The sequence below is a fragment of the Aythya fuligula genome, chromosome 4, assembly GCF_009819795.1.
Source record: "Aythya fuligula isolate bAytFul2 chromosome 4, bAytFul2.pri, whole genome shotgun sequence".
Lineage (NCBI taxonomy): Eukaryota > Metazoa > Chordata > Aves > Anseriformes > Anatidae > Aythya > Aythya fuligula.
Window position 1 is genome coordinate 47,893,853 of NC_045562.1, and position 26,307 is coordinate 47,920,159.

At 39.6% G+C, this 26,307-nt stretch overlaps 1 protein-coding gene across 2 annotated transcripts in view; it reads right to left on the bottom strand.

Annotated features, from left to right (window-relative positions):
• TRMT9B (tRNA methyltransferase 9B (putative)) overlaps positions 1 to 23,808 on the bottom strand; it is a 30,718-nt gene extending 6,910 nt beyond the window's left edge. The window contains exons 1-2 of one of the 2 annotated variants that reach the window (XM_032186788.1): positions 23,750 to 23,808; positions 1,080 to 1,234 (exon numbers count right to left, since the gene is read on the bottom strand). In XM_032186788.1, coding sequence (XP_032042679.1) covers positions 1,080 to 1,233 — 154 coding nt within the window. In that variant the 5' untranslated portion in view covers position 1,234; positions 23,750 to 23,808. Of the gene's footprint in view, positions 1 to 1,079; positions 1,235 to 16,107; positions 16,164 to 23,749 lie in introns of those variants that run through there. The other variant, XM_032186787.1, reaches the window with a different exon arrangement.
• Positions 23,809 to 26,307: the final 2,499 nt, after the last annotated feature.

Consider the following 26,307-nt stretch of genomic DNA (forward strand, 5'->3'; position numbering starts at 1 on the left):
TTCAGCAACCACTGTGATAACTGCTTTTAAAGCCTCAAAGAACTTCAGCAAAGCTTCAGATGACTTTTATTGAGGTGACAAAAAAATGTTGGCTGAGAAATACCATGTTAAGCTGACTGCTGAATGAGTAGATGCCACAGGACATTTCCTGGGGTAATTTGTGAAAATGGTGCAGAAATATGAAAGATGCATATCCAAAATAATAGGAGTCCAGTGTTTTTCTGAGAACTACTTGGCAACAGCAAAACTGTATATTATCTTTTGATTTTGGTCTGTAAGAACTTCAAAGATGTTTTTCTCTGATAGGATAAGGCAGGAACATAATTCATTTTGTACATCTGTACACCATGCTGTGTAAACACATTTTACTAGTCTAAGTAGTGAGGAGAATGCAATGATGCAAAGGAGCACCCAGTTTGCAATGATGCACTGTTTAGGCCTGAATGCATAATACAAGCACAAAGCAAACACACCAGGACCTGGAAACAACTACAATGCCTGCAAGTGCAACAGAAAATCAAGGTATAAATTGAACATGTAGAGAAGACAAGGCCATAGCAGAAAAATAAGGCTTTGGTGTCCAAACCTCACTTAGGATAATGGGAAGATTCTCATATAATATATATATATTTTTAACACCCAACATGTCAGAATATTTCTCTGAAGTTAAAGCCTTAATAGTAAAAGTTTTAGAACAAATGAGACACAACAAATTGTGCAGACCAGCAGTACTGAGAGATCTAAAGAAACTGAAATATGAAATAACTGAGCTATTAACGTCTTTTTTTTTTTCCAAAAAAAAGTGCACCAGGAGAATGACAGACAGCTAAGCCTGTGGGAAAACCGGTAGATTAAAGATTAGCTCAATCTTTAGGTAAAATTGTATTTACTAGCTGCCCAATACATTGTCAAAGAAATAAAATAAATTGCATATGACATCTAATACTGTTTAAAAACGGTTTTCAAACAATCTCTAGACAAATTTAGAATACTTTTTGCTCTAGAGGATACCTATGATTAATTTATAAACTAGTAAGGTTTACAGACAATATTTCATGCTACCCCAGGGAACGGCTTACCTATGTCAGCAATGAGACTGCCAGGCTCTTGCTCCAACAGAAAGTTTCTAACACGAGGCCATGCTTTGCTCTGCAGATCATTAAAGTAAGCAGCTGTATTTTCATACACACTATGCACATGCTGCTTTTCTAGCTGGGTAGCCTCATGTTCCATCCTGAAAACATAATGAAGAAAGATTATATACAGCCAAACAGAAAGTGTTATAGACTACATTTTATAGACATACATAATTCATAACCTTGTAAGCTTACTTTTATAAAATCATTACACCCATCTAATAGGCATCATATTTATAAAATGCTTTTTAATCAAAGAATCTGGTTTTATTTCATGAAAGTCAACAAATATTTTGAATGTATCTCCTGCCTTGAAGAGCATTACATGACTGCATGTACTACTCAATAACATGCATATTCCTAAGGAATTTCACCAATCTAGTAGGAGCTTACCTGGTGCAAGAAAGGGCATGAATGCAGCAGGAACAGAGAATGATTAAGAAAAGGAAGTTAAGAATAGACTTTCCAGTTATGACTATGGTGAATAGGTATGCAAAACACTATTATGCTATTTGAAATATAGCCTGTACCCTGAAACCAAAGTCCCTAAATGAAGACTAAATTATTTTTGGTTTATCTACTCTCTAGTTGTAATGAGGTGGTTGTATTTTTCAACAACAACAACAACAACAACAAAATTAAAATAAAGATCAGGATTTCCCTACCCCCACCTGTCCAACAAACACAATCTTTTTAATTTATAAAATGGGAATTAGTCCCAATGGTCCATTCTGGCTGTAGCATCTTTGAATCTCTCTCTTCAAAGCATTTGTATTCAACCTTTTAATAATCCCTACTTTCATTATTTTTCTGGCACAATTCAGTCTTCTTTTATGATTAATTAGTTCAGCTTTTACTAGCTCAATATATAGGTATATATACATGTGTGTGTATAAAATTCATTAACAGAATAGTAAATTCCCACTGACATTATCAGTGTCATCCTGAGGGGTAAAAAACCCTGACAGCCTGAACAAGAGATGAAGATATTATTGAAATATAGACTTGAAATGATATCACATGTCATAAGTTACTCAATCAGAGCTTTTCTCAGAATGCCATTTCAAGTTATGTTGTCAAATAGCATGGGTTATTTGCAGTAATTTCAGGTAATTATTTCTTAGAGTCTAAAGCCCATTCTTTTTTCTTATTTTACCCTTAAAACAGATTGGGTGTTTCATGCCTGCAGCTATATTTCTTCTCTACCTCAAAATATACTCTATTTTGTTGCCCAGAAATTCTCTACTTGTAAGGAGAAATTCCAAAGACTAACAATGATTTGTTTTCCTTTGTCATCCAGTATGCTCCTTGCTCTATTCTATATTCACATGTGATTACTGTGTGGTTTGGTGTTTCCAAGTGTTTTTATCTTTCCACTTCAAGTTGTTTGTTCAGACTTTGCAGTTAAAAAAACAAAAACAAAAATAAAGTGATAGAGAATGTTTTCAGCCATTCATGCTGAATTCCAAATGCTACAGAAATTTCACTTTATGCCAACTACAGAAGTAGCTGTCTGAACTAAGGCTTAATTTAGATATGTTAGATAAACAGAAAAACCATCTTGGACTTGACATAGAAAATAGTAAGAAGTTTCCCATTGATACAACATTATATTATACTTTTCCTAAAATATCTTTATTAAATTCCAATGTGGGCTGGACTTCAGTTTTCTACTGAATCACAAACCCATTAAGTTTTTGCCTTTAATTTTCTCATTCACTGGGACTGGTACTGAGTATCCTGTTATATAATGGACAGGTGAGAGATCCACAACACTGCATTAGAGGTTATTATTTTTAGCTACACAATCACTATCAAGATAACATTATCAAGAATTTGATATATTGACATTATCAAAAATAATGTTATCAAGATAACATTACTAATAAACATTATCAAGATAATCATCTGGTTATAAATTTAGGATAATAGTAGTCTACAAAAATGAAAATGATTTCATTTTTCATTTACCCTTTTATTACAATTTTCATTCCCCATGAGAATGTGTATTTTGCAAGTAATTAAGTCACATGATAAAATTAGACTTGCCAGTTTGACTTTCTAGTCAAAAACCATAACATTGACATGACTTACTTTGCAGCACAGCAGGGAAATGTCCTAGCAATAAACCTCTTCATTTTAATGTTTACAGAAGGCAAGAAATCTGTGGAGTCTGACCTGGCCTGCAGTTGTACAAGTTTCACACAAGCCTGATGTCACTGAAAACATCAGAAACTTAGAACTGAACAGAAACTTTGTAAGCCAAACAAAATACCTCTATTTTTCTTTAAAAACAAAAACAGCAATTATAATTCTTTTGCCTTAAAAAATATCAGACAACATCTCTGTTGCACATAAGTTGTAGAAAATATTCAGTTCATCCAAATTCTGTATTGTGACTTCCAGGATAATCATAGAATCATAGAATCATAGAATATCCTGAGTTGGAAGGGACCCTTAAGGATCATCAAATCCAACTCTTGACACAGCACAGGTCTACCCAAAAGTTCAGACCATGTGACTAAGTGCACAGTCCAATCTCTTCTTAAATACAGACAGGCTCGGTGCAGTGACCACTTCCCTGGGGAGCCTGTTCCAGTGTGCAACCACCCTCTCTGTGAAGAACCCCCTCCTGACGTCCAGCCTAAATTTCCCCTGCCTCAGCTTAACCCCGTTCCCACGGGTCCTGTCACTGGTGTTAATGGAGAAAAGGTCTCCTGCCTCTCGACACCCCCTTACGAGGAAGTTGTAGACTGTGATGAGGTCTCCCCTCAGCCTCCTCTTCTCCAGGCTGAACAGGCCCAGTGACCTCAGCCGTTCCTCGTACGTCTTCCCCTCCAGGCCTTTCACCATCTTCGTAGCCCTCCTCTGGACACTCTCCAACAGTTTCATGTCCTTTTTATACTGTGGTGCCCAGAACTGCACACAGTACTCGAGGTGAGGCCGCACCAGCGCAGAGTAGAGCGGGACAATCACCTCCCTTGACCTACTAGCGATGCCGTGCTTGATGCACCCCAGGACACGGTTGGCCTTCCTGGCTGCCAGGGCACACTGCTGGCTCATATTCAACTTGCTGTCTACCACGACCCCCCAGATCCCTCTCTTCTAGGCTGCTCTCCAGCGTCTCATCGCCCAGTCTGTACGTGCAGCCAGGGTTTCCCCGTCCCAGGTGCAGGACCCGGCACTTGCTCTTATTGAACTTCATGCGGTTGGTGATCGCCCAGCTCTCCAACCTGTCCAGATCCCTCTGCAAGGCCTTTACACCCTCATTCGAGTCCACAACTCCTCCAAGCTTGGTGTCATCAGCAAACTTGCTCAAAATACCTTCTATTCCTACATCCAGATTGTTTATAAAAATATTGAAAAGTACCGGCCCTAAAATGGAGCCTTGAGGGACCCCACTGGTGACCGCCCGCCAGCCTGACGCAGCCCCATTTACCATAAATGAGAAAGTCTGTTTTACAAAGGAGGTAATGAAAATGTAAGATGCCCAGAAATCCCACTGCTTCAGCATCTGCTCCAGTTCTTGCTTACGTTACCTGGAAGCTGTCCAATTAGCTAGAGAAGAGAAGAAGAGCAGAAGGTAATTATGGGCATACTTTCCTCATGCTCAGTTCTCTCTCTCTCTCTGTGTGTGTGTGTGTGTGTGGTAGCTTATGCTCCCATCCAAGGGCTCAGGGCAGTGAGGGCACCATGAATTGGCAGCCAGCTGTTCAGTGACTGCACCAAGTCTTGACAAGTCCCTAAAATGGGGAAGCAGCTTAAGAAACATGAGACACCTGCAAACAAGCTGTTTGGATAACAAATGAAGAGCAGGATTCCCTTCCCTCTTAATGCTTCCTGGTTCATCTGTGTTTCTTCATGAGACAACAACAAGCCTTTGTTGTGGATGATCTATGAAGTGAGATAATGGGATGAAAGTTGTAGTCTTATTATTGCTGATCTTGCAGGGAAATGGATCACCACTCCATCACATGAAGCTGTGGCATATTAACAACAATGTTGGAAAGTAAATAGGTTGCAGTCCATTGACTCTTGGAGGTAAAATGAATTCATGTTAGTACCATCATGTTAGTACTCAGCAAGTTTGCTGATGACACCAAGCTGTGTGGTGCAGTTGACACGCAGGAGGGAAGGGATGCCATCCAGAGGGACCTGGACAGGCTGGAGAGGTGGGCCTGTGTGAACCTCATGAAGTTCAACAAGGCCAAGTGCAAAGTCCTGCACTTGGGCCAGGGCAAACCCAAGCACATATACAGCCTGGGAGGAGAATGGATTGAGAGCAACCGTGAGGAGAAGGACCTGGGGGTGCTGGTTGACAACAAGCTCAACATGAGCCAGCAACATGTGCTTGCAACCCAGAAAGCCAGCTGTATCCTGGGCTGCATTAAAAGAAGCATAGCCAGTAGGGCAAGGCAGGGGATTGTCCCCCTCTACTCTGTTCTTGTGAGGCCCCTCCTGGAGTGCTGCATTCAGTTCTGGGGCTCCCAGCACAAGAAGGGTGTGGACCTGTTGGGCGCAAGTCCAGAAGAGGGCCACAAAGATGATGAAAGGGCTGGAGCACCTCTCCTGTAAAGTCAGGCTGAGGGGCTTGGGGTTGTTCAGCCTGGAAAAGAGAAGGCTCCGGTGAGACCTTATAGCAGCCTTCCAGTGCCTAAAGGGAGCCTACAGGAAAGCTGAAGGACTTTTTACAAGGCCAAGTAGTGACAGGTCAAGGGGTAATGGCTTTAAACTAAAAGAGGGTAGGTTTACATTAGATATAAGGAAGAAATTCTTCACTCAGAGGGTAGTGAGGCCCTGGCACAGGCTGCCCAGAGAAGCTGTGGATGTTCCATTCCTGGATGTGCTCAAGGCCAGGCTGCATGGGGCTTTGGGCAACCTGGTCTAGGGGAAGATGTCCCTGCCCACGGCTGGGGGGTGGAATTAGATTGTCTTTAAGGTCCCTTCCAACCCAGAGCATTCTATGATTCTATGATTCCATGATTCTATTACCATATATTTTTATAGCTACACATCTCACTAAGAGTTCCCTGAATCCAAGGAAATCTAATTTAATCTTTTGCCATTAACATTTTGAAACCTTTTAGATAATTAACTTTTCAATGGTACTGCTTTTAAAAAACAAACAAACAAACAAACAAACAAAAAAAGTCAAGTTGCTTAGACTTTTTCTGTTGCAGCTGAAGTAAGAAATGTATTTAACTGTGTGACCTTGAAATGACAACAGCCAAAAATTAATAATCCCAGTTTCCAAAATGTTAAAAAGTCAGCATTCTCACCCTGCACACCCATCCCTCACCCCCCCATGCCATATTTTTTGTCAGTTTTGGAATGATTTGGCCAACTGCACTAAGTACCTCTGTCTAAAGAGGTCAAAACAGTTGCTGGCTACCAGATTCAAGGGGTGCCCTAACGCTGAAAAGCAGGAGGTAGTGTTCAGTGCAAAAAATCTGCCTCTTCCACAGCCTACCCAAAGCTTTCTATACCTTACTTTCTTCCGAATCCCTTGTAGCCCTCCTCATCCACTTCAAGTTTCACTGAAACCAAAGATTTTCACGTCTTCCTACGTGTACCTTAGCACATATCATGTCAGCACCACTATTTTAATTTGATTCATAATACAGTGAAGTCTTGAACTGGCTAAGCTCAGTTCCTCCTATGACTGCCTCTACTGCCAGGCCAGTTACAATACCCAGAACATGTTCCAAACTTTTTGTCAATGGCCTCTTGGAAGCACCCTGTGATTTTCACAGTAGTCATCAAACCCTGCATCACTCCTATTTCTCTTCAAATCAATTGCTCTTGATTAATTTGAGCCATTGGCTTTTCGTTTCTCTTCTCCCTTGCAACTGCCTGTTTTCTCTAACCCTTTGATGAGCAGCAGGAACTTACTGAACTCAGCTTGAGAGTCAGATAGGCAAGATTTCAGTCTCTTAATGAGGGCTCCTCATAGTTAAATTCTTCACATGCTAACAGGAATTCTCAATGCCATTTTGAATTAGCAGACTTCCTACTTCAAAGATCTACGAAATTCAGCACAGTTGTGTCTCTTCATGTTGCTACAGCAACATAAATCTTGGTTACACATGCATCTTCAGCTACGGATGTAATAATCTAATCACTGGTCTTGAACAGCATAACCACAAGGGCCAGGTCTATGTCCCACAATACCTTGCTCTCCAGCTGTAACAAGAGCAGCTATAGAAACACAGAATCATAAAATATCCTGAGCTGGAAGGGACTAACAAGGACCATCAAGTCCAACTCCTGGCTCTACACAGGACCACAAAAAATGAGACCATGTGTCTGAGAGCACTGCCCAAATGCTTCTTGAACTTCAGCACAGCTTGGTGCTGTGACCACTGCCCTGGGGAGCCTGTCCCAGTGCCTGACCACCCTCTGGGTGCAGAACCTTTCCCTAACCCCCAGCCTGACCCTCCCCTGCCCCAGCTCCATGCCGTTCCCTCGGGTCCTGTCGCTGTCCCCAGAGAGCAGAGCTCAGCGCCTGCCCCTCCGCTCCCCTTGTGAGGGAGCTGCAGGCCGCCATGAGGCCTCCCCTCAGGCTGCTCTGTTCAGGACTGAACAAACCAAGGGACCTCAGCCGCTCCTCATACGCCTTGCCCTCTAGACCCTTCAGCATCTTTGTAGCCCTCCTTTGGACACTCTCTAATGGTTTTATATCCTCATACTGTGGCACCCCAAACTGCACACAGTGCTCAAGGTGAGGCCACACCAGAGCAGAGCAGAGCAGGACAATCCCTTCCCTTTCCTGACTGGCAGTGCTGGGCCGGATGCACCCCAGGGTACGGTTGATCCTCCTGGATGCTGGGACACACTGCTGGCTCGTGTTTAACTGCTGTGGACCAAAACCCTCAGACCCCTTTCCAAAACTAGCATAACCGATACTAACAGCTAGGTAAAAAGTGAGCTAGTCCTATTGCCTTCTCTACCCTCACCTACGGAATGGGGATAACATACAGTGAGCAATGTAAAGTCTATACAGTGAGCAATACTTCTAGTTTACTTACAGTTTGCTTAAGACCTACCAGTCTTTTCACTAAATCACAGTGACAATACCTGTTCTGACAGTGCTCTATTTCATTAATAAAAGCAACAAATAGGAGTATGATTCCAGATACGAATCATTATGTAAAAAAACTTTACCAGTAAATAAAGGATAATGAAACAGAGTATTAGGAAACCTGCTGTGAATAGTTAAACTAGCTGCAATTCAAGTTAAGCGAAAGGATACAGTAGGAGTTTTCTTACATAAGGCTAACAAATCTGGCAATTAATTTCACCCATGCATGAACTGGAACAATCCCACAAAAATACACAGCCTGAAATCAGAGCAAGGGGAAGTCCATACAATATATCTAAAACCTTGCTGAACTAAAGCCCTAATTCAGGAGCATTGCTCCAGTAAAATATGGCAAACTCTGAAGTGAAAAACAAAGAGCCAAGCTTACCAAGAGTCACTGCTATTCAAAATGCTCAATGTGAACCTAGAATTTAAAATAACATCATTATTTGAAATAAAGTTACAATTATTATACTTTCTTTTGCTGAAAAGTAGACAGAATCTTGCCTTAATGAAAGATTGAAAGCATACAGGCTGTTCTTTCAGGATCTTGGACTAAAGAAAAGTTTATGGCTCAAGCTCAGGTTACTGAAAATGACAACGTTTCACTATCACATTTATTTTCTGTCAGTTTTATTCTCCAGTCAAGACTTAGCACTGTTCACTGCACATCTTATTCTTAGATCAGCTATTCATTTAATATTCCCCTTGCACTTTTGCATTCAGGGTCATAATGTACATAGCTGAAAGGTTGCATCATAAGCAGATTTATTTCACTACGTATAAACCCTATTCTGTAGATAGGTTACATTCAGTGAAGATGACAATGCACAAATGCGAACCTTTTGCCATTTAAAAACACTGAAAGAAGGAGCAGACTCATGCAAAAATCCCATTACGTGTCTGTTCATCTTTACTACCACAGGAAAATGCATACCCCAGCTCCCAGCCCAGGGGGTGCATTCCTACTGGGATCACAAATCCCTGTTGCTATATTTGCACTGATGTGTATCTTCAGACCTTCCAGGGCACATCAGCACATAAAACATTCCTCAGCTGGGGAGAAAACAGCCCCTCCTAACTAGGGCAATCCAAGCACTGCTTCCAGCTTTTCCACAGCCACAGACCAAAGTAAGGGGAACAGAACATAGGAGAAAGTTAAAGCAGAGGGAAGAGAGGTAATAGAATTACAGCTTCGAAAGTAAAACTTGGAAGCATTTTCACTTCACTGTAATTTTGCAGGAGAGCGTATGATGTTCTGAGCTTGTAGGGTTTTTTACTGATTTTAAAGGTAAATGCAAATTGGCTTACAATCTTTGTTTGTGGATATACCTCAGCCTGGGGTTGGCTATGAAACAAAAGCACACCAGTTCTCTCTCCCATGATAGCAAACACTGTGGACTGAAGAGTATTTTTGCAAACAACCAATACATTAATTTGTATAATACCCACTTAAGTCTATTAATCAGTGTATACATTAATTAACTGTAAAATACATAGGTTGTAAAAGATAGACACCAATGGGATTTTCTAGGCAAATCTATTGCTCCTTAGCCTTTTCATATAGATTCAGCAACAAGAAAGGACCACGAAAACAGTAAATACGTTCATTAAGCATCCCTCTACTAGCAGCGGTTAAACTAACTGCAAATGCTATCCCTTCTTATTTTCTTGAATGACAATAACATAAGATAGAAGAGGTTTCTGCTTTTTTTTTCATATCTGACATAGTCTAAAATGTGGCCTACAAAGCTGAATTCGAGCGGCTTTATGTTATGATGTCATACGTGATGAAAATCATGCTAGCCAAAACCTTAAATCTGCTAAGGCCCAACAGTGATAGATGGCCCAACAGCTGACAGACTTCAGTATATGTGCTATTTGTTAATCTATTTCTTCTTAACACCTGAACATACTGGCACTGCAGATGGAATTAAGAACTGAACAAATACACTGATTTGCATCCTAGTGTTTGCCAAGCCTTTGCCAGACCTCCAGACTCCTTCAAAGACCAACGTAAAGCCACAAAGCCTAACATCCAACCAATTCTTGAAGACAAATTATATGACTTTGTCTTACACAGAATGAAGAAGCATTAAAAAGGATTTTTTTTCCCAGATTTTACTGAAATTGGGAGGTAATATTATGAATGTGGAGGTAGAAGGCAACTTGAATGAAGATCATGAAATAGAGTCCACTAGTCTTATGAGTATAATGAAAGATACAAGCAAAATCATACAAAATGTGGAGATTAATGAAAATTAACGAGTATTGAATAATATACATATAAAAAATAAAAAAGCTAAGGTCTAGAATGAGAAACTAACTGTCACAGAAGACAAAGAGTAATTAGAAGTTCTTTGTACAGACAGTAGAAAAGAAAGGAGGACTTGGAAAGATTTGGTCTACTACTTAGCGGGAAGAAAAATCTAATAAGGGATGCCAAGAAGGCCAAAGTATTCAGTATCCTTTATTCCCCTTCATCTTCATTTTCCAGGTCAATTATTGCCAATAAACTAATACTGTTCACAACAGTGACAAAGGGAAAAGAACTTAGGTTTGAATGGGAACAGAATGGGTTTGAGCTTCTAAAAGAAGTTTGGGGTTTTGAAAACTGGGTTTTGAAAACAACTAGCCTAATAAACAGTACTTAAGGAATTGGTTGCACCAATCTCAGATTAGCCAGTCTTGGAGCAGGTGCAAGTCCCTGGTTTCATGACATTCTCATAAACAAATTAGGCACAGTTGGTTTAGACTAAATTGCGGTATACCTTGATACTGGTTGGAAGAGAGTATTTGGAGTGTAGTTACCAACAATTCAGTATTACACTGGAAGGATACCCTAAGCAAATCTGTTCAGGAGTGTGTTTTGAATACTGCTCGGTAATTTCTTTACATGGTAGATTAGAGAGTAGCATCCCATCTGCAGATGAACCAAACTGACTGGGGTTCAAATGGATTGGATGACAGTACTAGATAGAATTTAAGTGTTTTGACAGACTGAGAAAGATGAAAGCAAAGTATTCCATTTAGATAAGAATAATCAACTGTAAAAGCAAAGGCTAAGGGAGGCAGGAGGGAAAGACTGGCAGCAGTTCTACAGAAGTGGATCTAGGCATTATGACATTTCACAGAATTAACACCATGCATGCGATAGTGTTATGGTGTTTTCTGCAACATACTGTTGAAAAAAGAAAAAAAAAAAGAAAGAAAAAAAAAAGAATACTAGCACACAGAACACGCGGAAATAGGGCAGATACTTGCAAGTTACATAAAATAATCCTTCTACTACTTTTAGCACTGCTGATGTATCACTTTGAGTATTATGTTCAATTTTGAGCAAGAACGATTTGGAATCACTGGAAATACTGCAGAAGAGAACAAGGATCAGAGATCATTGTAAATCCCTAGGAGATCAGAAATCAATTAAACCTCTGGGGAAGACAGTTGCTTTAAATTGTTTGTCCAGAACAAAAGAGAACAAGGGAGGACATAAAACCATTTTCTCATACAAGAAGGACTGTTTCAAAGAGGGAAAGGAATAATCTGTTTTTCACAACAAAGGGTAGATGAAATATAGTGGGCTTAAATTACAGCAAGGAAAATATGGGTAAGATTTTAAAACAATGAAAAGGATTGAAACTCACTGGAAATGATTCTGAATTGGGTGGGCCATGGTGCCTCCATCAATGAGGTCTTAAAAACATAAGTTAGTAAAGGACCTATCAGGAAATACATTGATATAATAGATGTAGCTTTGGGGGAGAGATGCAATGCCCCAACATCTAGCTTTGTGACTGTGTGTCTACGATTACTGATATTTGCAAGTATACAACTTGAATTTTTCAAATTATAAGCAAGATTTCAGTTAACTGCTGTAGAAAAACAAATATGAAAGGCATAAAACATCACAATGTTTATTACTCTTTAACACAGGGGTTGTTTTCGCAACTAAATTAGTAGAGATATTAAACTAATTTCCTCTTGAGTTACAGTTGGTTTGTTTGTTTCCTAAGAGCTCTGCATCAGTATCTCACTCCCCCGGTCATGCTACACCACTTACAAGCTTTAAATATAGCTATTTTCTCTTCCTGGTCACTGTATCTCTCAAATACTTGTAAACAGTTATCTTGCCTTCTCTCCCTTATTTACCAGGAGTTAGCCAGGCATTAAATATTTAATACTTTTCCTGATGAATCAATCTAGGTGGTCTTTTCTGAGTATTGTTGTTGTTCTCTGTATCCTATCCATATGTCTCCATTCTTCATGCCAAACTATATTCACAGAAATATTTGATTTCCTCATGTCATCCTACAATTCTGGAATTATAGCCTTCTAAATTCCTTCTGTTTCCGCACACTCTGCGTTTGCATTTAGAGTAGTATTTCCAGATGGATTAGTTTTAATTTATGCAGTATAATTCTCCTTTTCTTCCTGTCCATAATGTTCATCACTGTTGGTATTTAAATTGTACTTGGTGCTACACACAAAGCCTCCCAAATTAAAACAATTTACAAACTGATTTGAGACATTCAATTACTTGGAGATACTTGTTCTGCTGAAACCTAGTATCTTAGAGACAGAAGAGCACATTAAGCACATAAGCAGCACATTACCAAATAGGATCGCAAATTAAGGCCATCAATGGTTACCTTTGATCCTAAAATTAAATATAAAATATTGCCTAATTAATTACAGTTATTACAGAACTGCTAAGTGGATTCTCTTGATTTTTTTTTTAATAAATTACTACTGATTATTGCTCGCTAATTATAACTGACTATATGATTTCGTATCTTAAAATATCCGTATTTGTATTCAGTATTCATTATACTGTCTAAATATAGTTTCTTGAGGCAGAAAAAGCTTTAGGTATTAAGTCAGCCTTAGCTGATGACCATCAGAATGAAACCAAAAACAGCATCACACTTTTGTTATCCTACAATGCTCAAAAATCTGATTAGTTGTTTTTTCTTTTTTTTTTTTTTTTTTCTAATTGTTAGTCATAAGAAGTCATGTACTTATATTTGCTTTCTTGAAAAAGAAAAGGTGTCATTTATGAGTTTAAGGCTAGTGCTCCAAGATAAAAGAGTACCTTAAGTACAATCTAATAGTATTTGGGTGCTTATGTAGTGGACAAAGACATCTGAAGATAGAACATTAATCCTATCAGGACTCAGAGGTAGGCCCACAGGAAGAAAATTTGTGTTCTGTTGTTACTATAAGGTCAAGGTGTAACCCCCCATAAGGTGTCTGGCCAATGTCACAGACACAGGTTCTTCTAGTAAAAGCTGTAGGAGACTGGGAAATGTGAAGGCTTAGCATCCCAGCATGCAAAATCCCTAGATGAGATCCTTCATTTCCATAAATCACCAGAGTTTTTCTGGAAGATTGTTCCATTTTAAATCCCTTACAGTATGAGTGATACCTTTTTACATAGCTTTGTATTTTTAAGCCTCCTATTCTAATGTTAAAAAAGCATTTACACAAAACAATTTTTTCCTGTTCAGCGTGGAAAGGAAAAACTGTGGTGATCCCTGAGGGAGCTGAAATTTCATATACATACTGCTAAAGTTCTCCGTTAGGAAAATATTTGAATACCATTTGTCTTTCTAGATGCAAATGATTTTATTTTTCTTAAAAACATTCTTTTTTTAAATTATTTTATGGTGGAGAAGAAGAGTTAGTATCTACAAAAATCATCATCTGGAACACCACTAGAAATATTTTCTTACAAGAACTTGGGTCCATAAATAATTTACTTTTCTGAAATGATTACATGTAGATCTGAATGTAAAGTCTTCTTCAAAATGAAATATTTTTCAATAGCAAAACACAAACCAGAATGTGCCTTTAGCCCAATTGTGTTATATCAAAACTTTTACAGGAAAACAAATCAGGCAGGACTCTATGTCCATGAATTTTAGTCAATGACATAAAGTTATGACGCAAATATTAATTTTCTTTTTCAATAGACTTCTTTTTTTTCCCCCAGTAATTCAGTTGATATTTCCATCTCCTTTTATGAAGGAACATACATTAAGTTTTATGAAGAACCAGTGTCTCCACTGCTAAGCACTTCTAAACAAAAGGAGTTCATTTTTCATTTTAAAAATGATTGAAAATTATTCCATCAGCATATAAAAGTCAGAAGGACTTTTTCAATGTCTTAAATCTTTACAAATTAAAGAACCATACAGACCTCCAGCCATGGTTTTCAGCCACGCTGGGTTATTCTGTATCTATCATTACTTATAAACATGTCCATGTAGGTCCTGGTACTGCAAAGACACGGATATCTGCTTAACCTCATGCACTGTAAATCATCTCACTGACCTCAGGTAGCCTGTTAATAATAGCTAAAGGTAGGAATGTGCACGCAGCTTTTTGCAGGACTGAGCCTTACGCTGTTTGTGCCGTCCCATATTCTTCTGGTTCATCCATCCAGAACGGATGGCAGAATACCTGCAAACCAGAATGTTTGCATGGGAAGTGTTTGTCATCTGCCCCTTCACACAGGGCTGATTTCAAACTCCGAACTGACTTTATAAGCTCATTTGTGGATTTACGTTTGTTTTATCTCAGAAAGATGTTGAAAATGAGGAAGAATTATTTGTAGTTTTTTCTTCCCACCCAATTCAGTTTAGCATTATATATATATCCAAAAATATTTTATCCTTTTGAAGGTCTCCTTGCCAGAGGCAATAAACTGCACAGCTGCAGCTACCTACATGTATCTAATTTGCCCAAAGTGCACATCTCCATAAGTTACACAGCAGCAGCACCACTGAAATATCTGTGCAATCCACTGCAAAATCATGATGTGAGAAAGGAAACAGTAACTAAAAATGCACTGCTTCAAAGAGGCGCTCTATAAATAGCATATATGACTGAAATAAATATATCGATGTACTAGACTGAAAATAAATTACAAAAATGAAACCCGATCCCCCCATGGGCTCCATTACGGGGCATTAAAAAGTCCCGAGAGGACCTTTTTGGTTGCTGATGCAGAGACTGCTCCATGTTTTTCCTCTCTCTTTCTCAAGTTTCTGCTCAAAATCATCAACTCCAGAAGCACACATCACCCGAACAACTGTACCAGCAGGGAATGGCATGCTGTGCACTACAACAACGCAGCAGTATTGTTGGAATAATTCTGCTCCTGCTTTCTTTGCACAAGAAAAGGAGCGGATGACCTGACTCCCCGAGCACTGGCTGCTCCCACTGGCATTCGGTGGGGATGAAAATCCCTTTACAAACATTCTTTAAACAGTGAACTCTAAGGGCTCTTCGTGGGTTTACAAAGGCAATGCTTAGGTATTTCCAATATTATAGGAGACAAGAACACGATAAACTATTAAGACGCAGGATTGCTCGAGTTCATTGCTCAGGACTGTTTGCCAATTCGCAGCACATACTTCATTTTTAATTAACCAGGCAACCACAGAGAAACTTATTATTTCTGTTGCAAATTCCCTGCACGTCTCCTGAAAACTACCCTTCCCAACTGCTGCTGCCAAATTCAGCGCCAGCAGCCGTGCTAGATCCTAGCACTGCCTGCAAGCCACGGCCCCACTCAATTAAAATGGGGAGGATGGAGGACGAGGGGGGGTACGTTAAATCTCGAAATCCTTCCGTCCCGGGGTGGGCCAGCTGCTCGGCGGGCAGCGTTTGCAGAGGACCACCTCAACGCCCCAAAGCTGAGATGCCAGCAATCGGGGCGCTATTTTCTTATCTATTTTAAAATATTTTCTATTATTATGATTGCTTTTTGGTCCCCTCATCCTCCCTTTTTTCCCACCCCGAGGCCAGTCTCTGTGGGGTTGGAGGGGGGAGGCTGCCCTCCGTGCTCCGAGCATCCCCCCCCCCCCCGCCCCGGCTCCTTACCTGCACCCGCGGGGCGGCGGCGGCTGCATCCCGCCGCGGAGGCGGCGCTTGGCCGGGCCGGGCCGAGCCGTGCCGGGCCGGGGGGGTTTGGGGGAGCCCCGCTTCTCTCCCCCGGCACGGCCCCGCTCCCCCTTCCCCGCCCTCCCCCGGCATAACAGATATTAACTCTTCTCCTTACGGTCTCATCTCCCAGGCGCCTTCCCGCAGAGGCACGGAGGAGGGTGGTGCTGATGGAGAGGGAGGTGGGGACGGGGGGGAAGCCGCCCGGGGATAACACGCCATCAGCCCTTGCTGGGGTAAAGGTTAAGCTCGGGGTAACCTTTCCGAGTGCCCTCAAGGTTTTCCCGTCCCGAGAGTCTCTCCCGGCACCGCCGCCTGTTCCAGGAGTTGAAAAATGGCAGGTTGGCTCCATACTTTCAGATATTTAGCCATATCCATCACGCTGGGGCGCAGAACTGCAGCCCCATGCCCAGGATCCCAATGACAGTCCTGTCCTGGGAACTTATAATTTCTGTATAAGAGGTTACAGATAAATACAGAGAGAGGAGCCCAAAAATACTACGAGCCACTCTTACAGGCAGGGAACACGGCACAGCATCACACCAAGTACCGAAGGTACTGAAGTATTATTTTATTTTGACAAGCCACCTGAACCCAAAACCAACACCAACAGTTGAAGAGCGTAAGAAAAAGGTGAGAAAAACTACACTGAAGACATAGGAAGCTAATATTCTATTCAATATACCAAAGCCACAGAGAAACCTTTAAGCTCTTGGTCTCTACTATCAAGATATTCAACAGTCAGGGCAATCAGCTAAATCACAGTTAACCTTCTTAGCTCCTCCAAAGAGCTTTGACTGATTTATAAGGCATGACTGTCCTTTACAAAGATTGTGTTGACTTGCACCCTGTTGTTCCATGCCTGCTAATTTTATCCTGTAATGCGGTGTCAGCTAAACTGACTGGTATGGACAAATTAGGGTCTGCCATTCCCCAGTTTCCTCAGAGACCCTTTTTGCAAGATGCCATCATATTTATTGCATTTCTGTCTTCAGGTACCACAGCTGATTTCAGGAAAAGGCTACATAGTTCAGTACCTCCAGTAAATCCATACCCGAGTTTCCTAAAAATTCCTCAAGTGTGAATACCATCTGGTCCATGTAATGTATTGACATAATTATTGACTGTTTTTTAAACCTCTTCAGTCTGAAAAAAACTGCCTCTTAGAAAAAGATTCTGATGTAGACTTTCCTAAAACTCCTCCATAGTGAATTCATGCAGCCTTTCCCCTCAGGATCTATTCTTTTCTGCGCACTCTTTAAAACCATGATTATCTGCTGGTCCTATAGACTCTGGCAGACTTCCTGCTTCTGATGCATTTGAATTAGATGTTAGTCATGTAGCTTAATGCACTTTAGGAAAAAAAAAAAAAAGGAAAAAGAAAAGGTATTATGGACTCAGCATGGTACACAAATATATGCAGAATAAAAATAGAATACTTTTTCCTTCGAAGTAGTAGGCATCTATAATTGTACAAGAAATTGCACTCCTTAACAACCCCTCCTCCCTAAACAGTTACAAGATCTCATCAAAATAATTTTTTTCTATATTAAAAAAGATTTAGGTCACTAAATTAAGTGGCCAAAGGTTGGAAAAGCCAGAAGGCTACCCACGAAACCTTAATTCAGACCTCTTGTGCATGTGCATTGCAACTCTGTACTTAATTATGAGCTTGTCTGCAGAACAGGCTCCATTTGGAGCATTTGAAATTATGTAGTGGCAAGCATGTGAGACTGGCTAATTAGGTCTCCTCCTGTGTTCCATCCATTTATTTCTTTGCTTTCTAGGGTCTCTTTTCTGCTCATCCCTTGTCATCTCTCATGTGGAAACATCTCTTTGCCTCATCTGCCTGAAACTCTTACCCTTAGTTAAGCATTTTACCAGAGCATCAGGCAACAATTTTTAATTTGGGGTCTCAGAGATTGCTAATTATTCCTTCAAAGGTTACTTGTTGTTTTTCTCCAAAGGCAGAAAAAGGAATGAAGACAAAAGGAGGGAGAACAGAGGCAGGAAGAAACAGAGTAGAAAACAAATAAAAGTTTACAGGCTGAACCAGAAGGAAATTAAGGAATTGAGGTCAGTCTACACATTATCATAGAGCTGCTTTCTTCCAAGGTACCAGCTCTCAAAATATCAGCTTTTCAGACAGAGACAGTTGTAGATGAAAGCAAAAGGAAGGCATTCAGTTCCCTGCTGTATTCGACGGGAAGGATCACACTGTATTTATAAATAATGTCACACTGACTCCGTAGACATCCTGGCAAATTGCTGAACTTCTGTTGATGTCAACAGATAGTAAGTTGATAGCTATATTGATAATCAGTTGGTATCTGGCTCTCTTGCCACTAGGCCTCGACAATGAAAGCCATTGCTTCCTTTCTGTGCTAGGCATTACAAAGGCTTTTCACTTTTCAGAGGCTTACTTTTAATGGAGATACTTGGCATGCAGCCATGAGCTAATAACTTACACCTCTGGCAGGTGAATTTGACCTTCACACAAAATTATAATGTTATCTTCAAATTGTAATGTTGTTTAAAAGAGTTTTCCAGTAGAACTAACAAAGACTAGAACCAATAGCATTTGTGATATTATCAGATGTAGTAAGTTAACATTATTGCTGTGGACTAAAAGCAGTATTTCCACTTCACTGGAAATTTTTGGCCTGAAAGAAACTAAAGCAATAACTAACCAATATTCTTTTTCTTGCACATGAAAATTAAAAGAAAATTTGTTCTAGAAAAGTATACTGTTTCCTAAATGAAGTGGAGTCTCTGAAGCCTTAAGTTCCCTTAAGCTTTAAATACAAGCATAAGTTTGCCAGTTGATCCCGATAACACAAGACTCATATTTTCAAAAATGGTACTTACTGTCCTGAGAGCTTCAGTATTTAGAAGCTTCCTGGCCCTTCCCCATGTGTTTTCTTTGCAATCATCAGCACTAGAAACTTGATTTCTTGGATAAAAGTTATGATTCTCTGCTTATTTGCTTCCAGGAGTTTTAATAATAATAAATATCATCAAATTTGTGGCAATACTGTGTGCTGGGTCACAATGCAGAGTATAAGAAAGCAGAACTAATTTATTGAAAGCAGAGCATGTAACTGTGTTACAGTCCAGTAAACTCTTGACTTCAGGGACATAACTGTGCAGATATTTTTTTCACATATATTTATTATGCAGGCAAGCTCATTTTGCAGGAGATTTTCAATGTGTGGCCTTCATAACCTACCACACAGAGTTGCTGTGGGGATTAACTGGTTAAGATTTGTAAAGTGCTTTGAAGATTGTCAAGCATTAAGTTGCATAAGTGCTAAGTACCATTATTTAATACTTAAGTATTATAACCAAGCTTTACAGGCCAGCTCATGTTCACCTTACTAGCACAAGTCTTTGTGATTTCAATATAGATGTTGCAAGAGGTAAAGCAAGCAGAACTGACCACAAGAGAATTTCCTTTCTTGTTTCACAGTCAGAGACTGATGTAAGATACAACTGCACAGGTGTTACAGAGAGACTAATCAAAAAATTAATATGAAAGGCAACAGTCGATCCAAGAAATCTGTATAAGAAGGCAGTGCTCCTTAAGGTGCCAGTTCCTTACTTACTGTGTCCTATCTTACCCAAGAAGACCTACTAACTATTTTCCAGGAAGCACAGTTCCAGACCCCAAATCCATAAATCGATCAAATACAACACTAATATCAGCTGAAAACATTGCCAAGTGACAGTAAGGATGGGTAAAATCTACACACCGTTAAGTTGTACTGCATACATATTGTAGTTTTGACTTGAACCAGTTATAAAACTAGTTGAGTCAAAATTTTGGAAGAACAGTGAGCACAGAGAAAATTAAAATCTTTATCAATCATATTGAGAACATCTGCTTCGATGCAGGTTTTTTGTTGAATTTTGTTTTGGTATCATCCTTCCTCTCCCTTGTTTTGTAATGTCAGTTTTCAGAAGCAGAAGTTTGAGAATTTCGGGGGGGGGGTCTGGTGTATTTTGTTTTTGTTTTTTTTTTGTGTGTATATGTGTGTTTGTGTGTGGTATCAAAGGGACAGAGCATTTGTTAATAAAATATGCAAATCAGAAACAACATGAAATAATTTTGTGCCTGTGTTGGACACAGATGAACACAAGTGTTTCAGGACTGCTGACATCCCCACACCATAGATGTTGGGGTGGCATGTTGTCAGACATTGAGCTGCATTCCAATATCCTGAACCAATAAAATCCTACTTGGTAGGCAGGGAAGAAGAGTTGGATTTATTTACCTTATAAGGACTAATTACTATTCAATGACAGTCTCTTTACAAGACAAAACACTCTGCTTAAATTCCTTGCCTCTGCAAAAAGTGACATTTCACAAGGACAGCCTTTTCAAGCATTTGCATTTGTGTGGCTAAGAATAAAGATTACTTTCCTGTAGTGTTTTGACATTTTGATCTGAATTGAAGCATATAATAAAAATGCACTTCACTGAATGTTCAAATATGAATTGAAATTCAGTTCCAGAGAAAAATAAAGGTAAAAGAAAGCAAAGAGAGAGTGAAAAGTGCACTTCTGTAGTAGATGCAGATCCTTGTCCTTCCCTGGGTCGAGGAAGTTGCAGGCCTCTAATGCTCCTACTATTCTTTGGAAAACAAACTCTGCTTCCTGCATTAAGGTATTAAGAATCATCATGTCACAGGTGATCAAATTATTTGTTCCCAAACACAGAAAAAGTTCATGAAAAAGCCCCAGAACTCAACTTAAAGTTCTAGATGTTGACCTCCATCCCAGACTGCTTTAGCCTTTCAACCTAGAAACAACTTAAGGAAACTAGAACAATGGGTAGACATCATTCAGAGAACAAAAACAGCTACGTATGGTGGCAAATTTTACTCTACACCCTTTATTAACAGGGTCTTGCCAATCTTTTGACTGGATATCCCAGGAGATGTGGGAAACCAGATTTTGTATTATTGCTTCAGACTCTACTGATTAAGCTCTGAAGTGCTCACAAAAAGATTAAGGGATCTTTGTTCTGCTCAGATCTTGCAGGTTTTCCAGTGCTTTATGTAAGACTCCACTCTCTTCCACAGTTGCTCTCTCACCTCAGTATCACACCTAAGCAAGAAAAGCAACTCAGCTGTATTGTTCTTTTTTTTTTTTTTTTTTTTTTTGTCTTTTCAATAACCTTTTTTTTGTATTTCCTTGTTGCTTTCTTTTTTATTTAGAGAGTCTTAAATCATACAATGGCAGCCACTCATTATTCATTTTGGATGCAAATTATGGGTTACTTATGCTGTTGCTCATACCAACAGCAAACTGCTTGACCTATATTAGTATTCTTAATGCTCATTTTGGCAGAAGTAAAATTTCTGTGTTTCTGAAAGGTTACCAGGTGCATTACAAATCTAGTTAGAATTTGAACAAAATACATCTGGGTCTTTTGACAACTGAATTACTGGGTTTGAAAGATACAATGACTGCTATCAATTTCACATACAGTGCGGCCCATGATGCTCACATTTTGGAAATAGGTGTATATGGCTCAGCTGTCGTGTGATTTTAGTAGATTGAGGAAGATTGAAACACTGCAGAAATAGAACCATCAACAAGTGTTTTTGAACGTTGCTTATCTATTATACAGGACAGAAATAAAGTCTTTTCTGGTAAGCTGTCAATATGGCATTTATGAGGAATTTTATTGTTCAAATGCACCACTGGGAACAAAGATGGTGTTTTATAAGTTACCTAATTTGTCTGTTTTCATTTTACTATCCACTGAGAAAAAAATAAGCAGTGGATGTTTGTCTTAAAAACTATTTGGTAGCAAACACTGGAGTTGCTGAGGGTAAATTATGAAACAATCTTTGGTAAACTGACCTGACAAGGCAAACAAATTCCTAAGATTAAATTAAAGCAGGTTTTCTGTGTTGTCTGTGACATCACACCAACTGTAGCTGTATTACTACTTCTGCTTCATTTAGAAAATTGTGGTGATTATGAGAATGGTATTAGCCACAATGGATCACCACTCCAGCCTGGTACATCAAGTAATCCTCTGCTGCTGTATGCAAAAAATACTTGCCTCCTTACTGCCAAGGATGTAATTCTTTGGTCTTCATGGGGACACTCCAACAGGAAAATATAACAATTTTTTGATAGGAATTAGACAACTTAGATTATCGACCATTTGAATCTTATGGACAAAAGCTGCATATGTGCCTCTTAATATTAATGCAATGGAAACAAGATTCAAGGCAAGAACATAGCAAGGACTTAAGCTATTTTTTTTCTCAAAACTCAGTTCTCGTTTCTTTTACTGTACATAAACTTTAAGGTTGGATATCCATATACAAATATAAGACTTTTCCTGAATTTGGAAGGACTTTACATAGACTATGAAAATTTCTGTGGGATAGACAGACCTGCCATCTGGGCCAATTTTAAGAAAATTCTGTCTGCAAAAAGTAAATAGCTTTTTTACAAGCACTCAAGAATAATTCTATTGTTTTGATAAGCAAAAGATTTTATCCTCCTCAAGAAAATATCACATATGATGAACATATGCTAGTTCATCTATGGTGGATTTGGAAATTGTTCTACAGAATCATTTTAGCCAATACATACTAAAATCACTGAGGTTTTAAGGAGACACCGTAACTAACTCTAGCAGGATTACATTGTGCACACAGTAGATATTGCTGACTGTATTGTGCTGCATCTATCTTTTGAAACTGGTCATTTTAAGTCTACAATAACAACAGACCTGATCTCCAGTGCAGTTCCACAGTCATTTTAGGGCTTGATTTAGTTGTCTAGGGCTGCACATCTATTGCCAGAGAGATGACATACAGTATTTGTTTTGGGTTCATGTAATTTTGGAGTTGAGGAGTGCCCGCAGCAGCTTGTGCCTGCCTAGCCAGGTATCATCCAGAACCCAGAACTGATGCAGAGACTTCTGGAAGTACTGCTTTCCCCTGATGATTATGGCACTGCTTGCACACAGAAATGACAAGGCTTTAATGAAAATATTGCAAATATCCCTACAGCTGTGCAAAAGGTTCATGTGTCCTTAGATCCCATCAGTCCCTCCTGGCTCCCTAAGAGCCAGAGCAAATATGTCATGCTGGCAGTAGCAACATACAGCTACACAGTGGACACCACTGAAAGATGTCAGGAACAAACAAACCAAAATGCTCATGTCAACCCAGTGCATTAGGCTCTGTTGTCCCATCCATCAATGTGTTTCAGTGGTGGTAGGGGTGTTAGTCTCACTGAATTCCTTCTGATCATCAAGAAGCAGAAAATATATACAACGCACCCCAGTTAGACCTTCCTGTCCAAACTGCATGACAGCTAGGAAAGAAGTATTGTGTTAACTTCATGTGTGTATATTCCAGGTGTAAACACCATGATAACACACCCCAGTCTATATTCTAGATACGGACCTTGAAAACTTACCTCCCTTATTTCACTAAAGTTGTAAGTTCACTTTCCGGTGTCTCTATTAGTTCATAACACCAGTACGATCCCCCAAAATGCATAACAGAATTTTAATAGACATTCAAATTGTCAGCCATTTTAGACTTACCCATACAGCTCACTTTCCAAAGACTTTTAGATGTCTCTTTTGGAAGCAAAATGTTGTTACACTCAATGCCACCGGACGGGAGGGGAAGTTAACATGATTCTCTGTGGATCTCACTTGGAGCTTCTAGGCCTGGAGAGAATGACCATTGACAGGATAGGCACCTGGCATGAGGAAAAGAAAGACGTGGTTAAAATGTAGTCCCCCAGAAATCTTCGAACCAAACCGATGTCTAAAATATTTTTCTTGGGCACTAGGATGCTTTACTTTAGCACCTCTATATTTTGACAGGAATTGTGAGAAAGATCTGAAGGGAAATGACTGATCTGTATCAGGAGGAACAGAAGTTAGAGGACTATCATCTGCTGTGCTACATTCCAACCTTAATGACCCTATGATGATTCTGTGAAATCCTAACCATTATCCACCAAAGTATTGCAGAAAGTATGCAAACACCTAAACAGTTTGGACAATTGGAACATAGTGGTTGAGCCCAGGTCCTTGATTTTATTTATTTTTTTCATTGCCAGTATAGACGTAGAGCTAGGTCCTATTTACTTGAAAAGATTCCTATGCCCTGTTTCTCTGATTCAGTTTGAGCTCAGGCATGCCCACCCCTCACAAACTAAAGCCACGTAGGTCTTGTTATAAAATAGAATTTTCTTTCCAGATGCAGCAGATATTACTGAGGCAATTGCTAATGGCCTTAAAGAGAGGTAAAAAGCTCTGAGAGCTGCTCACTTATGGAAAGCAATGAGTTAGTTGAAAAACAGGAGGAGAAAATGGCGATAGATTAAAGACGTTGCTTTGTGCATAGAAGAACAGCGTAGCAAGAAGAAAACTCCAGTTTCATTTTTTAATACAGATAGAAAGTGTTTCTGTTTGTATACCATGATGATCATGTACCATTCACCATCTTCACAGCTATTTCATCACTGTTTGAATAGTGAATGCACCATTTACCTCCTCTGGATATGCTTACACAAAAAGCGTTTGGTTTGCTTCTACCAGTTTAACTACTGGCAGTCATACCTGCCATGTGGCTGTGCACTAGTTCTGCACCCACAGGGAAGTTTTTTAGAACTTGATAAGCACATCCCTGCTTGTACACGTGGACAATTAAACAGTTTCCGCCTAAATCAGACATATTGATGATGCCGAGCCATCTGTTTGACGATATGTTTAGTTACACGAATTGCACTACAAGTATTTCCTCACAGATTAAGAAATCTCCATGCAGGTGGCTGCACAGTGGGACCTGTGTACCTGAAATATCCCCACAAGACTGGAAAATACAATGCAGGAACTGTACAGCAGCAGCTTGTGGCAGGATCCCCAAGGTCATCACAAATGGCATTAAAGTTAGACCACTAAACTTAGACCACTGGACTGAGCCCTGCTACCATCAGTTGAGTGCCTAAGATCTCTTTAGGCAATATGAGATCTACTCAGACCTGTTTAGTTGGAGTTCAGAAAGCAGATCAGGTGACAAAATACAAGAATGCTTAGATTTATGAGCCCTATCCTTTCATGAAAAAAAAAAATAAATAAGGTTTTCTTTGTTGATTCCAAGTAAGAATCTCAAGAACAGACTCCACCTCCAAGTTTGCACACGCAAACTAACGTGAGTTGCCCATTGAGATTTTTCCACTGCTTTAATAAATACTTACACCCAACTAGAAACTTGACTTGCTTTGTTCAATATACTACATATAAATTAATTTTAAATACTTGTAGAAGCATGATTTTGTTGGGTTTTAACACAACTGTAGCCATCTCTACTGCAGCATTATTAGTTCACTTGTACTTCTGCACAGTTTGCTTTAAAGCCTTTGTTCATTTATAATAATGGAAACACATTCATCAGAAATTATCAGTTCTCTTCTCCCAGAGACACGATATTTTGCCTAGTTTCTGTTTGGTATTGTTGCAAATAAAATGTTTTTGTTTTTTATATGCCTTGCTCGTTCATTTCACTGTTTTCCTGTTCTAAACAGATTCTCAACCTGTACTCATCATCTAAGCATCTGAACCACTTCTGAAGCATACGATTAGTATGAGGGGTATAGCATCTGTCAAAGTCCCTTGCCTATTTTGCTGTGCCCTTGCACCCCAATCTCATACCTGATGCTCGAGATGAGTTTAGTGGACATCCCAGCCCAATTGCCTACTTGATGTAGCAGCTGGATTCAACACTGTGACTGGAAGGTTTGGCGTTTCACCCCTTTTAAACATATACTAAAGACTCTAAAGCCTTTCCATGAGCATGGGTGACCTTATTCAGGAGTCTTGCAATAAAGTGGGTCTCTTGCGGAGGAAGAGCATGCAAACGAACCTTTCAGGAGATTAGTTGTCAAGATCATAGGATCATCCTGTGATCACAAAATGACTGAATGGTTGGTCTGAATGAAGGCAGCTTCTTTCTGAGGTGAATATTCACAAGGAAATGGAAACAGGTTTCTTCACTACATGTCCAAGCCCCAGGAGTTTTCTGTTTCACTTCTGAGGATTTTCAGGACTCCAAGTAGGAAATGCAGCAGGTTCTGAGAGTAATTGCTTCA